Source organism: Megalobrama amblycephala, linkage group LG3 (genome assembly GCF_018812025.1).
Source record: "Megalobrama amblycephala isolate DHTTF-2021 linkage group LG3, ASM1881202v1, whole genome shotgun sequence".
Classification (NCBI taxonomy): domain Eukaryota; kingdom Metazoa; phylum Chordata; class Actinopteri; order Cypriniformes; family Xenocyprididae; genus Megalobrama; species Megalobrama amblycephala.
In genome coordinates this window covers 44,176,353-44,192,821 of record NC_063046.1, presented here as the reverse complement: position 1 = coordinate 44,192,821, position 16,469 = coordinate 44,176,353, and the positions used below count along the sequence as shown (strand labels likewise).

The 16,469-nt window shown below is 36.1% G+C and overlaps 1 protein-coding gene across 3 annotated transcripts in view; it reads right to left on the bottom strand.

Moving 5' to 3' along the window:
- Positions 1 to 16,469, bottom strand: part of arap2 (ArfGAP with RhoGAP domain, ankyrin repeat and PH domain 2) — a 126,882-nt gene that overhangs the window by 14,008 nt on the left and 96,405 nt on the right. For 2 of the 3 annotated variants that reach the window (XM_048185623.1, XM_048185621.1), the window contains exons 16-28: positions 15,245 to 15,389; positions 14,749 to 14,851; positions 13,995 to 14,193; positions 10,288 to 10,351; positions 9,721 to 9,884; positions 9,368 to 9,580; positions 8,499 to 8,604; positions 7,763 to 7,910; positions 5,044 to 5,112; positions 3,012 to 3,089; positions 2,543 to 2,660; positions 1,596 to 1,724; positions 129 to 265 (exon numbers count right to left, since the gene is read on the bottom strand). In XM_048185623.1, coding sequence (XP_048041580.1) covers positions 129 to 265; positions 1,596 to 1,724; positions 2,543 to 2,660; positions 3,012 to 3,089; positions 5,044 to 5,112; positions 7,763 to 7,910; positions 8,499 to 8,604; positions 9,368 to 9,580; positions 9,721 to 9,884; positions 10,288 to 10,351; positions 13,995 to 14,193; positions 14,749 to 14,851; positions 15,245 to 15,389 — 1,673 coding nt within the window. The remainder of the gene's footprint in view (positions 1 to 128; positions 266 to 1,595; positions 1,725 to 2,542; positions 2,661 to 3,011; positions 3,090 to 5,043; positions 5,113 to 7,762; positions 7,911 to 8,498; positions 8,605 to 9,367; positions 9,581 to 9,720; positions 9,885 to 10,287; positions 10,352 to 13,994; positions 14,194 to 14,748; positions 14,852 to 15,244; positions 15,390 to 16,469) is intronic. The other variant, XM_048185622.1, reaches the window with a different exon arrangement.

The window sequence follows — 16,469 nt, the reverse complement described above, 5'->3', positions numbered from 1 at the left end:
GATACTGAGCAGAGGTTGATCCTGATGAACAGTGGGGATGGAGCTATTTAAATATTACCATGAGCAGAGATACTTAAACACCCTGCAAACAATTTGATTTGTTAAAAAAAAGAAAATATAAAACATACTTTTATGTCCTTGTATAACAGCAGTTTTTTGTCTTGTAGTACCAGGTATCGGTCCTGAAACTTATTGCCCAATAGCAGTTTGGAAGAACCATCTTTAAATTTGAGTTGCTCTCCTTTGATGAAATCTTTCAGTTTATCTGTTACAAACACAGAAGAACACAAAGAAAACATACCGAGTCATATCATGAACTATTTATGAGACACAGAACATACAGTACAAACTATATGTATACTGTAGCATTGCACCACTGTGGCCCCACTGCTTCAAACTGTAGCAGTGCCATACATTTTTAAAATGTCTAAAGTTGAAATCTCTACAGCAACACATTTCCAGCTTAACACATTTGAGAGTCTAGCAATTACACATCCTGGCAAATGAATAAACTTTTGCATAACAGCACTGCTTAATATATATTAATATCTTTAGTGAGGCATGCAGAAAAGCTATTACTCAGCGCAGGTACAAAATTATGATTTCTGCAGTTACTGATGGTTTCAATAGGAAACCAAAGAGTGTAAATGCACTCTCTAAAAAAAACCTTCCTTTGCTTTTCTGCAAGTACTCCATTCATCATCAAGGGTGAAAAATTGATCAGGAAATTGGCACTGAGACTGTAAAAAGTTATGAAATTGGGCCAGAATCAGAAAACTTTATGACTGGTAGTAACTAGGACTGGGCGATTTATCAAATATACACAATATATTCACAATGATTTTGATGGCCATACAGTTAATTTAGTTAATCGATTTAAAAAAACTAAATTCAGTGATTTATTAGTGTCATCACTGGAAAATGTCTCCATATAGGATGTTTCATTATTAAAATCAACATAAGACCGATGTCTCCAGTTTTAAAAGCATTACTTATTTAAACCTCGCTAGCAAAAATGGCTTTAACGTTGTTTATTCTGATTAATTTTCAGGAATTAGTTTAAACTGTCTGTTTTCAACTCTTTTTCAACGTTTTGTTTTGGTCCTCATCTGACAATGTTCATTTTAGTATTTTACTAAAAATATGTGAACTGCACTGTTTTATTGATACATAAAAATTAAACTATTAAATACACAATATCATTCTTCCTTGTGTTCATTTAGTGAATAGAATACATAAATACTGAGACATGCTGAAATTGTCAAGGCTGGACAAATATAATGAAATTAAAGGGATAATTCACCCGCATGATGTTCCAAACCTGTATGAGTTTCTTTCTTCTGCTGAACACAAAAGAAGATATTTTAAAGTATGTTGGTAACCAGACAGTTGACAGTAGGTTAGCAGTTGACAAAATTTTCATTTTTGGGTGAACTACCCCTTTAAGAACTGTTCTAAGCATATCCAGAAGCTGATCTTTGAATGTGGCCCCAATTAAATGACTGTAAATGTAATGGAACAATATAGTTGTTTCATTTTTGAATCATAGTTTGAAGCAATCTGCTGGGGTGAATTAGGACATTCATTGTTGGTACCTGAGTTGGAATCTGTCATTTTAGAACCAGAATATTTCTTAATGAGCAGGAAGGCTGAGCTGGGATCCTCCAGAGAGCTCCACTCCAATACCTGCTCCAGAATCTTCTCTTTGTAGTGTAAGGGCCGCTCTGAGCACAGAAAGAAATGAAATGTAGGATAAGTAAAGCAAATCTTCATCTGACTTATTTTACAACTGATTGAGACTCCAAGAAATAGAAAGGCCAGAAACATATGCTATGCAAATATGTGAACAAACGCTTCTAGCTGCACAAGCTTGATTTCACACATCATTGTGCTCCAAAATGTGTCAGGGCGCGATTCGTATAAGTACATACAATGGAACGCATATTGCAATGCGGTGGACAAGCATTTGTGTACATGTGTAGAATATGTTTCTGTTCAAAGAGGCCAGACTGTATATTCTTACATCACTTCACTTAAAAATAATACATACAGATAACATGGAAAAACAAACAAACAAATAAAAAAGAATCCTCCTCATCACCACCCCCTAAAACTGTTTGTGCTTTGGGTTTGTCCTCCACACAAGCATAATTATGTAGTGCAAATTTGTAATTATCGCCAGCCAATCTGACTATGATTAGAAAACACACTCAAGTGCAAAATAGATCCATTATCAAGTTGTAATTTGTAAAAAGGAAAACACAATGCTCGCTATTGGCAAAAATCACTCTTGCACCACCTGTCTCCCCCTCCCACCAATGCCATCACAATCTGTTAATAGTTTCTCATAATAACCACCATGAAATAATAATAGTACTAATCATGCGCATTCACATTTTAATGTGTCTGTAAGCTTTAGGAGGAACATTGTTAAATGCTCTAATAATTTGCTAAAAAAAGAATTCATTCATAAGTTAAATATAAGTTTTGATTTTATTTGTTTCTGGTGTATTTTTAAGATTTAACAGCAGCATAACCCTACCCATCTCTCCATTCTCAATGACCTCAAAAGTGGTCCAAAGATCTTGTGCTTTGACCTCCACCCCCTTCATCTCCAGAGTGCAGACGGCAAGCTCATCTGACCTCATGCTGGGAGACACCTTAAAGAGACAGACATCAGTATCAATCTGTTGTCAGTGTTTTTTAAATGTTCATTTCCTTCTGCAAAAGGATTTATCTATTTTTGCTGGAGGAAAATTGAAAGGGAAATAGAAAAAAAGATATCAAAGAAGTGTCAAGAGAAAAAAAACACTCTGAAACAACCTCTATTAACTGAGGTTTATCTTGAATACTGATAAAACACAATTACTCTCACAATTAAATCAAACGTGCCTTTGATTAACTGCAGTTTGATTTAGTCTGTGGCAGAATACCCTCTAGGTTCAGACACACAGACAGCCAGACAGTCACACACACACACACCACAGAGAGCAAAGAGAGGGGAAACAAACCTTGATTAAACAACACTTCTCTGGCTCCTTTTTTTCCAAGTAGACTTCAAATATCAGGTCACCAGCAGGAGAGAACTGCTAACACAGGTACACAGAGAGACAAAACACACATGACTTAGTTTTAAATACTTATTTAATTCATATAAATGTACAGAAAGAAAGAAAGACAAAAAGAAAGAAAGAAAAGAAAAGAAAAGAAAGAGCTTTTATAATAAACTAAGCACTCAACAGTATACAGCAGTCTTTATGGATAAAACACAAAAGCAATCAACAGCCCATTCAGTTCAGACCAGCGTCTGTGCGTGTCTGACTAAATGACACACAGCTGGAGTCCCACACATCATTTAGCTGCATTACACAACAAAAGCTGGCAAACATCTTAGCTCATGTAAACCAGAGATTAAAGCTTCCTTTCTAAACTACTTTGGCAAAATGTATTTAAATGTAGCGTAAATGACACATATGCTACTGTAACATTCTATAAGAACAGTGTATGAACACTTTTATTCAGATATTCTGTTTCATACAGCAAAACATGGTTATTTTTGCACCCAAGGAATAGTATCAGTCAAAAGTTTGGACACAACTAGCTGAATGCATGTTTCTCAAAGAAGTGGTTCCCAACCAGGGGGCCCAGACCCACTGGTGGGCATAAGCAAACTTCTGAGGGGGTTAAAATGATTTACATATATATAGATTGATAGATAACTTAATTAATATGCCAAAAGCTGCATTTTAGGGGGTTTTTTTCCCCTCAATGTTTTTTTTTTTATTATTATTGAAGAAAATACAGAATCAGAACCTTGAATCTTCATAAATAACAAAATGGGAAAAAAAACAAAAACAAATTAAATACCAGAGAAAATATCTTAGCAAAAATGGAGGGATAATGTGTATTAAATGTGTATTTGAATAATGTGTTAGACAATGGGTGGCTGTTGAGAACCACTGATCTAAAGGCTTTTGCTTAAAAAAAAGTTTTTCATACATACATGGGCCAATGACTTGACATTTATGCACTGTCCAGATCTATTAAATTTGTGGAAAATACTATAAAAATCAATTTAAAACAAAAATGAATTAAAGGGATAGTTTACCCAAAAATGAAAATTCTGTCATCATTTACTCATCCTCAAGTTGTTCCAAACCTATATGAATTTCTTTGTTCTGTTGAACACAAAGAAAAATATTTTGAAGAAAGTTTGTAACCAGGCTGCTTTGGGGCACCACTGACTTCTATAGTAGAAAATAAAATACTATGGAAGTCAATGGGGCCCCAAAACTGTTCAGTTTCTTCAAAATTCTTCAAAATATCTTGTGTTCAACAGAACAAAGAAATGTATACAGGTTTGGAACAACCTGAGTGTGAGTAAATGATGAGAGAATTTTCATTTTTTGGGTGAACTGTCCCTTTAAATACATCTGTTCTGTGACAATGATTTCAATTCATGAATTAAAGGTGATTTTGAGATTTTTGGGGGGTCTAAAAGTTAAAAATATGACATTACTACTATTCTAAAATGTGGAAATTAGTAATAAAAAAGAATGCAAAGACTGGTACTGTAGTGTGTTTCGGTGTGTGAATCTGTCCACAGTCTGATACAGGATTTTCAAATGCTTCAAGAATTTTCTATGGACCAGTTCAAACACTGTCCTTGCCCCAACTTGAACACATACACAGAAACTTTTTAAACTTGGACAGCAGCAAACAAAGGAAGATTAATTTGTTTTTCAGCTTATCTGAACAAATTGTTCCTTGTGCCAGCGAGGTATAAAGCAGAAGATGGAAAGGTTAGCTAGCACAAAGAGCTTGTTTGCTCTAATTTGCTCAAAACAATACCAATACAGGTCAAAGTGATTCTGTGACCTGTATAAACATACACACATACATGCAAACACAAACAGGTTAAAAGCTAAAAGCACACATTTATGGACTGTAACATCATACTCTATAAAAATCTCTCTCTCACACACACACACACACACACACACCAATACCTATTTAACAGGAAGGTTAAAAGGGGTGACTTACTGTGGTGTCCTTCCACCTGGTGATAAAGCTGTTTTCTTTCTCCATTTGCCTAACCTGCTCTTCATTGACCTGTTTTAATGGACCCATGCAGATAAACAGAGATTAAAGCCCCTGTGCACAGTAAACAGACCTGCTCACATCCCCAACAGCAAAGACAGGGCATTTAAACTATTCAAAATGCATCCCATAAGAGGACCCGTTTAAAATGGCACGTCAGAAAACTTAATAGTTAAAGAATAAATTTAACTGTACAAGCTCATTTATCCTAAATGTAAAAAAATAGATTACCTTTGCCATCATCTGATGCTCACATAAAGCTATTTTTACACTACTAACACTGTAAAATATAATCTCAAAGCAAATTTCCATTTTTTAAATGTTTTATTTAATTACACTACCATTCAAAAGTTTGGGGTCAGTAAGATTTTTTTAAATGTTTTTGAAAAAAGTCTCAGTAACACTTTACCTCAAGAATTGATGTATAAAGCATTATAAAAGCATATAATGCATTATTTTTAATGCATAATTTATGACTTATAATGCATTGTATGGTATCATGAATAATTGTAACCACATTTAATACATTATTATACACCTTTAGAAAGTATAATGCATTAAAATACAACAAACAACCAATTTTAGATGTATAGGAATCTGTGAATATTATAATGTATGTTACTATGTTACTTAGGCTACCTATTCTATTGCATGTCATGCGTGAATCGGTGGGCGGGGCTAAACAGGCAGTGATAAAGTTGATCTTCTTCTGCAGAGGCGGTGCTTGCTGCCTTATGACGTCATAGATCCCCACTTTGAAAATCCTGTCAATTGCTGGGTCTGGTGTCAATTAAAGCTTTTAGTGAACTAACAAGGAAGTTTTCAGCTCTGAAACTTACAGGATATTCTTATAGTATGATGACCTCTTATATGTCAAAAGGAAAATTTGATTTCTCAGTTCATCACCCCTTTAAAGGTGCCCTAGAATCAAAAATTTAATTTACCTTGGCATAGCTGAATAACAAGAGTTCAGTACATGGAAAAGACATACAGTGAGTCTCAAACTCCATTGCTTCCTCAGTCTTATATAAATCTCATTTGTTTAAAAGACCTCCGGAAAACAGGCGAATCTCAACATAACACTGAATGTTACGTAACAGTCGGGATCATTAATATGTACGCCCCCAATATTTGCATATGCCAGCTCATGATCGAGGCATTACACAAGGGCAGCCAGTATTAACGTCTGGATCTGTGCACAGCTGAATCATCAGACTAGGTAAGCAAGCAAGAACAATAGCGAAATATGGCAGATGGAGCAATAATAACGGACATGATTCATGATTACATGATATTTTTAGTGATATTTGTAAATTGTCTTTCTAAATGTTTTGTTAGCATGTTGCTAATGTACTGTTAAATGTGGTTAAAGTTAACATCGTTTCTTACTGTATTCACGGAGACAAGAGAGCCGTCGCTATTTTCATTTTTAAACACTTGCAGTCTGTATAATGCATAAACACATCTTCATTCTTTATAAATCTCTCCAACAGTGTAAAATTAGCCTGTTAGCCACAGAGCATATAGACTCAAACTCATTCAGAATCAAATGTAAACATCCAAATAAATACTATACTCACAGGAATCGATGTATGCATGCAGCATGAATGACGAACATCTTGTAAAGATCCATTTGAGGGGTTATATTAGCTTTGTGAACTTTGTTTATACACTGTATAACTGCACTTATAGTCGAGAGCTCAGGAGGGAAGGGAGCGAGAGATTTAAAGGGGCCGCGCAGCCTGAATCAGTGCATAGTTAATAATGCCCCAAAATAGGCAGTTAAAAAAATTAATTAAAAAAAATCTATGGGGTATTTTGAGCTGAAACTTACACCTTAGACTTATATTACATCTTTTGAAAAGACGTTGTACGGCACCTTTTAATTTACACCAGCATGTCATGTTATGCTACATGTTTCTCATATTTTTCTTTAGATTAGCTATTTGTCACACTAAACTTCCCATTTCACATACTCTTCTTCTTTCCTTCTCCCTAAAAGTACAAGTGTGTGTATGTGTGAAGCCAGGGGGCCTATGAAAGTATGAGCGTGCCGAGGGGGAATTAGCGCAGCGCATCACTGTAAATCCCATTACAGAGGCAAGCGTCCAAGTGCAACACGAACACCATCCCCTTCTTCACACACTTATACAAGAGCTGCGCATTTCGTGGTGTTGAATGGAAATGCTTTTCACTGTTTATAGCACCATGAAGTTTGTCATATACTCTGTAATGGGTAAACAGCCACAGCTTGCCAGTTTGTTATAGCCCTCTTCAAATGAGGGGTTCAACATAGACAGGCCTGTTGTTCATCAGTTATGTATTTTCATGAGCAATATACAAGCAAGATACTACTTCTTGCATCAGATTCTTCTGTAACAAAGAGACTACTAATGAAGCAGTACCATAACAACTAAATCAACTCTCCTGTGTACTAACAACAGGGTTATAACGGTATAAATAATTAATTAACACCACACACCTGTGAAATCATAAGAACAGCACTGTGAAAATGTATTTTGGCTCTCATACCGTGAATACGATGCTAAAAATATGAGGGAAGTGAATATTGGAACAGTCTCACATTTAGCAGGCTCTTGGGAATCGAGTGACAGAGATCAACTAGGTCTGAATCCTGAGAGAGGACACATGTTTAACTCACCGAGAAGAGCTGGATGTAATTGTTGATGAGGTCCTCCACCACGTGGGTCTCCTGAGCCGTGTGTCCCTCCGTTTGAAACAGGCATGAGGAGAAAACACATGCCAGCTTTGGTGTGCTCATCTGGTTGATGTGAGAGCACCTTTGGATCCTGTGCAGACGTAATATATGTGCATAAATATATGAATACTGGTGGACCTACATAAATCATAGATGAGCAAACACACACCGTCCATACACATAAACACATATATACACTTCTGAATTCACTGAATAAGCCCTCTGTGTTCATTATATGTAAAAACTGTTGGATTCTCCACCATGCTCAGCTTTTATTGGCACGGTGTTATTGTTTGCACAACTTTAAGGTAGTTTTATCCAGAAAGCTGTGATAGGAAGTTAGCAGATTTAAATGAAAGCATATATAAGCAACAAAAACAAAGCAGGCAGGTGCAAATGCTGTGTAGACCTGAAGACAACAAAACGATTATTGTACATCATGGGGGAAATGTTAGGCTACACTCCAAATATGCCAAAAGGGCCAATTAAGCCTTCTTCAAACAATTATAGTCATTACAGGAATATTTCGAGCAATCTGACATACCCAGCGAGGTTTTGGAGTGCCCATGTTTACTGTGAGCTATTTAACCAGACTTCATCAACACAATACCAACTGGAAATGTTACTGGCTTGAGAGGATGTTATTGCAGATTGCGTTGTTGCGAAAAGAAGAAATTACCTGTACAAATGCTGCAGCAAGGCACCAAGAGTTGACCTGTTGACTTTGGGTAAACTCTGAATGTAGGATGAATATTTCTGCACTCTGATCTTCTCATCCTGTTCATCTGCATTCATGGACAATAAACACTCTTTAATGTAGAAATATACTGTGTTTCCACACAAAGTTTTGTTAGCTTTACACAAATGACAAGATGAAACCTGAAAAATGCTGGAAAACGATTAAACAAGATCCTTAAAGGTGCATTCAGTAGTTTGGTGCTAAATTAAAAAGTATAAGTGAAGAGTATTGTGAAGAATCATCTGAATTGTGTACACTCACATGAGATGAAGGCTGCACTTTTCTATAAAAACTGTTTTAATGATGTATGATGCAGGCCACCCCGTCTATGTATTTTTATTTTTTATTTATTTATTTTTGTTGTTGTTGCTGAAATAGATAATCCTCACACTCACTGGCTGCCGCCTCTGTAGATACGCTAGTAGCGTAGTGTTGTTTAGTGATGCAAAGAGCGAAATTACACAATGTAACACATTTATTATCATGCTTTATCAGCAGAGACAATGGGAGAATCACTACATATACGGCTGAATCCTAAGTAGTTACTTATTTTTTATTGGACTGGCATGGGAACTAATTATTGTATAGACCGCACTCTACAACTCACTAGTATCAGTGTAATTTACATGAAACTCTCATTGTGGAATTGGTACTTACAGTAAAGTACACAAAGAACAGCAAAGTTAGCTAAAGAACTACTGAATTCACCTTCAATAACAGCCCACTTGGTTTTAGAGTAGTTTTATCTATAATTAAACACAAATTAATGCTCATTCACAGGAACAGATTAAGTGGTTGGCAGCACTTACCAAGGGCAGAGATCCAAAAAGGGTACAGCTCTTTAGCCAATAGAGCATCTTCACTGTGAGACAGGAAGCTCTTGAGTGTGTCTGTGACATCCTCTAGCCGGTGGTCTTGAGCTCGTAGCTTAACAACCCGAGCATCCTTAGTAAACTCCTGCAGGAGCTGGGCCACACACCCCGGGTCACCGTTCTTCTGGTAGATTCCCTCATAACACAAACCTGCGGGGAATGGTCAAAGGTAAAAAGCTGATAACTTTTTAGTGTCCTTCCTTACAATATAAACATTTCATAAATTCTTTTTCAAAAATTAGAAAATGAAATACAAACGATTTGATCTCATAGGAATATAAATGACTTACCATATTGGGTGACAAAAGCAATGCAGCTATCCACGATGATAGGAACATCATTTTTATTCATTTGCTGGTTGCCGAGAGCCATACCGTCCGTCCCAGCAGCCAACTGAATGGAAGAGTGCCACAGTGCAAAGTCCTGCTTGGTTATGCCATGTACGTACACAGTTCTGTATTTTTTTAAAAAGCACACAAAAGCACACATTTACAAATTAAAATAAAATTTTAAAATAATCCCTGAAAAGAGCTATAACAACATTGTGACATTCACTGTACACTACCATTTGAGGTCAGAAAGAAATCATCAATTTTGAAAAGAGTTGAGCTGCTTAATATCTTGTGGAAATGTAACATTTTATTTCATGATTGTTTTATGAACAGAAAGTTCAAAAGAACAGCATTTATTTAAAATAGAACTTTTTATAAATATCTTTATAGTCAATCTATGTTTAATTAGTTTAATGTGTCTGAATGTCTTTCAAAAAACAAACTTTTAAATGGTAGTGTATGTTTACAAAAACTTCATAATGCAACATAAAAGACTGTGCTGATAAGGTGTCCAGTTCACTGTACCTTCCACGCTCAACCATAAGTAAGACCTGAATCTTCTCGTCACCCTCCATATGAGTGGACACAGCTGAGGGAAAAAAAATACAGGAAAACCTTTGTTGAAGATGTTCACACTATTACCTATAAAAGCACTCTTAGATTAACTAAAATGAAAAGCATTAAGAGTGAAAGAAAGCAGAGAAATGTGAAGTGAAACAAATGATGAGAGCTTCGAGAGTGTTTTGTAAACTTTCCAGCTGGAATAAGTGGAGCAGAAAGCCGAGTGCTGTTGGTCATTAATTTCTACAGCCATACATGAGAAAACTGCCTTACTGAACCCCTCAGACACATGCACAGTTGCACATACACATTCAGAGTCACTGATTCTTCAACTAATCTTTCTCACATCCGTCATTTTTCCACACTCCCTCTTTTCTCTCTCTTTCCCTCAAGTGCCAGACCGATATTTCAAATCATATTCAATGACCAAAACTCTCTTTCAATCTTTGTATTAAGTTTAATTAATTAATCGAAATCATAGACTCAAAAACTTGTGCATAAATTCAGAGATTAATCCATTTCAGGGTAATAAAAACAAAACCAAAACAAAACGGGTCAAGTGAGAACAAAATTGCTCAATTATTTGAAACTCCATGCTCAACAAAAATCAACCAGAACATATAACTTAAGTGCTAAAAACAAGCACTTTAATTGTTGCACTTTAGCTATTATCAAGGTTGGTAAATTTTGTTTACCAATGTTATTATTGAAAATGATTTTTTTTAAAAGGAAAAGAGTGCTATTGGGCACACAAGCTTTATTAAAAGCCATTACTGAAAAGAGGCAAACATTCACTATCACAGTTTGATAAAAACAAACAGCACTTACTTCATCCTTTTAACCTCCCTTGAACATTAACGGACTAAAACTTTTATTAAGTAATAATAAAAAAAAAAACTAAATTAAACTAACAGTGTTGTTGTGCTGGGGCTAACATTGAGATTCCAATAACACCTCTCTCGACTCTCTTTTTCTTGTTTACACATATATAGAAATCATTTACAAAGCAGTAATGACTTCAGATTAAAGGTGGTGAACAAGCTTCCTTTCCATTAAATGAGGATTTAGATAATGTTAACAGATGAAAGAAAAGTCAATTTTCTAAGTTCCCATTATACATACAGTGTACCTCAAAAGTCTGAGACTACTAATGAAAAGAGTTTTGATTACAACAGCCAACAAATGTTGAACTAAAAGATAGGCATGACTTTCAGAATGTCTTAGTATTTGTTTTCTCTCACTTTTGCTTTAATGTCAGCAACATTTGAACTGCATGAACTCAACAAGTTTATTTGAAAAAGGTTTCCTCTGGCATGATCTGAGATGATCCAAAGAGCATCTTGAGCTTCAATCTGACCGTCTGAACAAAGAGTTACATGATCAATGTCAGTTTACTTTGATTAGTAAAACAGATATGTGCAGAAACTGAAATAGTTATTCTTTACCATAACGTGTCTGTTTTTCAAAATACCAAAACTCTTTCTTTATATTTTCAGTTTTAAATTTGAGTTTCATCCCAGATTTTTAACATGGTCTCACTTTTGGACCCCACTGTACATGAGGCACCTTTTGCGATCAGATCCTTATGGAGGACCTGCATGTACTTGCATGTCACATTTCAGGACCATGGACAGCAAATTCTTTCAAAAATAGGGTGAATTTAGGTTGATTGGGACTCTTTTTGCCATTGAGATGACTGGGAAAAGTGTCTCAATCAACCTGAATTCACTCTACATTGTCATAGTGTCATTCAGGATGCTTAAAGAAAGTATTTTGAGGTGCTTTGAAGCATTTGCTTGTGATTCTCTTTCAAAAAGCCTCTTTGTAGACAAAATATAATGTATGACTTTCAGATGCCATTTCTACATAAGAGCTTTTCCATTGTTAAATGGATTCATTTGACATTGCTCTTCTGTTTGTGGCAGAAGCGAGTAAAAGATGGTGAGCTAGGGCAAGCAGTGAACTGCTGGTCTGTCTATGTCTGTGTCCTAATCTAATTTCACAGAATTGCAGCCCTTTGAGGCCCATATGTTCTGTCGCTATAGAGATCTTAAACCACTGGAGACGCTTCGTTAGCGTGCCACGCTACATTTCAAGGCTTCGCGAACTGTTGAGGCATCACCCTCTTAATCCTGCCCTGAGTATGTTGGCTTTCTGGATTTGATCCCTTTTTTTGGCCTTGAACGGATTAAGAAAAAAAAAAGAGAGATTCATTGATTTTTCCCGCCTCGTTCTAGCGCAATTGATTGAAAATGTTGCAAATCTGGTCCATGGGTGCCAAGCTCATGTCAACTACCTCCCGCCCAAACACGATTGCCATCGGCAACTGCGGTCTCCCTTGGAGACAAGCGAGACGTGTGACCAGACGAGTCTTTTAGAGACGTGGGAACCGAGTCAAACATTAGCACAATGGGAATGCCAATGAGGAAATACTAGCAGAAGACAGAGGTGGCATAGAAGACTAGGGCTAATATTTCAGATGAGATTTCAAGAAAATGATTGTGAGGGTGTCTCAAGCTATTACTATGACACTTCACCTCAAACATCACTGATGTAATACACTGAAAGAATAGAAGATATGCATACAAAACACATACAAACACACATTCAGAGATCAATTTCAGGATTAGTTCACCCGAAAAACCAGTATGATTTTTTTTTTTCTTCTGTGGAACACAAAAGAAGAAGAATGTGCTGGATGCAGTTACAAGTTTTAAAAAGGATGCAATTACACAATAGGAGTATCATAAAAGTGGTCCATACAGCTCTTTGTTTGATGAACAGATCGAAATATTGGTCATTATCCACTGCTAATCTTCCTCTCCAGTGAGCTGTTAACCGCTGCAATCGGATCAGACCGATTTGAGAACAAACCATTCTAACTGGTTTTGTAAACTGGAACAACCAGAACCATTGATTGTCTGACTAATAAAAACGATCTGTTTGTGATTTGGACATTGCAGCTTGTATAATGAACTCCCAAAAATGGCAAAAGAAGCAAGGACAGATAACAAGATTTTCAGTGAATAACTGAACTTAAATTAACTTTAATTAAATTGCATTTTTATTGTTGTTATTGTTAACTAAAATTAAATGTTTTTGAAATTGCAATAAAGATGAAATATTATAAAAAAAATTATATAACTATTGTCAAAGCAACATTTTGTAATTTTCTTTTAAGTTGAAGTACTAAAATTACTAAAATCTAAAACTAAAATAAAAATAAATCTATATAGTAATATTAAAACAAAACTAATAGAAATGACAAAAGCACATACCAAAATTATTAAAAAACAAAAACAAACTAAAATTAAAATGAAAACTGAATATAAAAAAATAAAAGCAAATTCAAAATATAAAATATTTTAATAGCATATAAATGACACTACAATAATATTATTCCTCACAAAAAGCAATCAAATAGGTCCAAAAGGCTTGAAATATAGCACACAAGTTTCATAGACCACTTTCATGATACCTCTATGGTGGGTTTTTTAGGCATTTTAGAGATTAACAGCGCCAATCCCTTCATTATATTGAAAGAATGGCCATGATAATTCTTCAAAAAATTGCCTGTTGTGTTCGACAGAAGTCATATGTGTTTGGAAAAACATGGATGAACTTTGGATGAATCTTTCATTCTACTGGTATGTGTGCATATTTGTCCTCACTAAGCTCCTGTAGGCGTTTAAGTTGAAGAACTCCCTCCTCTTCATCTTCATCTCCAGAACAGAAGTAGAGTTCTGAGCCCACCAGAGCAAACCATCCCATTCGCCAATGATAAAGGTCATGACCCTCTTTATAGTGCAGTCGGCCAATAAGCTCACTGTCCTGCCTCAGCAGAGCTTCTGCCCTTGCAGGGACAAAACACTGAAAGAAAGAGAAAAATATTAGACAAAGCAGCCGTGTGAGAGGCAGAGAGAAAACATTTAAAAGTCAGGGGCTTGTGCAGATCACACAAATAAGTTTCTAGTGTTTTCTGCCAAACAGAAACTACAACTAACCCTGGAGTTGCATTAAACCGGCATATAGAGATAGAAGTACAAACACAAACATTCTTTGAACATTCCCTAGCTGAGCTTGTGGAGTTACACAAACATTTCAGCCTAGACACTAGCAGCACCTCCACACTTCACTTAAATGGGAATGCATGTGTGTGTGTGTGTGTAAGTGAAGGATGAGAGGCAAGTGAGATGGATCTGTTTGAAGGAGTAATAGCATACACCCACTTGCACAAGAAAAACACTAACGCACACTGACACAACACAGACAAAGACACAATAAATGACCTTCAAGAGTCGGCGTATACAATAGAGTGAGGCAATTCATATTTAAACACAGAAACACCACATGTATGCTAAATCCCTGCAACGGAAAAGTTGCAATAAATCTTTAAAGACTTGTGTGTTAGAGAGTGAGTGTAACCTTGGCGATGGCATGCGTCCAATCTTGGTGTGCGTCTGAGGTCTCTGCTCCGAACACCAGCACTCTCTGAGAGCGCAGGTACAACTCAAAGGTGAACACTGGCCTGAGGGAGGTGTGAAACAGCAATTAACACACACACAAAATGACTGAAACACACACATGAACACAGCTGTGAAACAGAAAGGATGGTGATTAATCTCTGTTAGTCTTTTGCTCTTACAATAAACAGCTGAACACTGGAGATTAATCCAGGTGGAAAGGTCATTCTCTTAATGGCTTTAACAGCTCTGACTTGTGGCCCACATTTTTGGACAGGGGGATATTTTGGTTACAGCAGCGAGAGCAAACGAATTGGAGAAAAACTGGTATTTCCCAGAGAGTCAGGCTAATCAGGTTAGAGGTCGGTTATGGAAAGCAAAAAACGCTTTCCGTAACCTCTAACACACAAAAAGTGGTCAAGTGTAAAAGAGGGTGTGAGAGAAAGAGAAACACGTACCCTGTTTCAGTGATGTTCTCAGTGTTGTTGATGGCCAGGCTCACTACGTCGCTGATGTCAACCCGGCCTATGGGAGTGGCGATCTTCTCGTTGTCATAGTAACTAAGAAATCCACCTTCCAACGTACACCAACGACGGACCATGTCTGAAACATACATACAAATATACAAACAGGAAATGAAGAACTAGATTCAATGGCATATTCTTAGTGGTACTTTCTGTTATTGTTCATACTTAGGTATTTTAACAAACTTAAGCGCATAAATTATGCACTGTTGAATGATACCTCAAATTGTGCAGCATTTATAATTGTCCATTCAATGTACAATGGAAATTTGGTTTGATGGAACTACTTGTTGTATTATTCACTAATACATGTAACATAAATGTAGTAATATTTATCTTGTGGGCGAAATTTCATGGGCGAAATCCAGTCATTTCAAGAGGAAACCGCACAATTGGGAGTTTTACATAAAGGCAAAAAAGTTCCTGTTTTTGAAAGTGACTTCTGTGTTTGTGGTGCTTCATGCACTGCTACGCTAGTGACAATGCCTGTGAAATTTAACAGAAATTCTGCTAAAGTGACCACACATTTACAACTGCTTTAAAGGAGGATTGCAATCAATATCCAAAGACCAGAAAGTCAGACACTTGAAAGGGTGGCTGTTTTGATTTGGACCAGTAAGCAAGCACCTAATAACATAGAATACCCTAGCAACATACTGCCAACCACTCAGAACTCAGAACATGTTTATAGTAGCCTCTCCATTCACTCGGTACACTTTAGGATCTGCTTGGTATAATACAAAGAGTTTCTGAGGAAGGCCTTTAAAACTATATGTCCACTGGCAATAATAAATGAAAGATGCACAAGTTTGGACTAATTTCCATAAGTAGCTAAAATTTATTAAGAATTCAAAACAGATTCACAACTACTTATATGATGGATTATCCCACAGTTGTTAGTACTTTTTGAAACAAGTTATCTACTACTATTTTAAGGAGCTTAAGAGCTAAAATGATCCTTAAAGAATTCTTAAAAATGTAAACCACCTACAATCCACAAAGATCAACCAGAAACGAAAGAAAAAACTGTAAAGGATATATTCAAGACTTTAATATCCTAAAATAAATTACATTTAAAATTGCCAAGTGGTATATGCCATACATTATTATAATGTACTCATTTAAAACCAATTAATCTAGCTTATTATTGTCGTGTTTA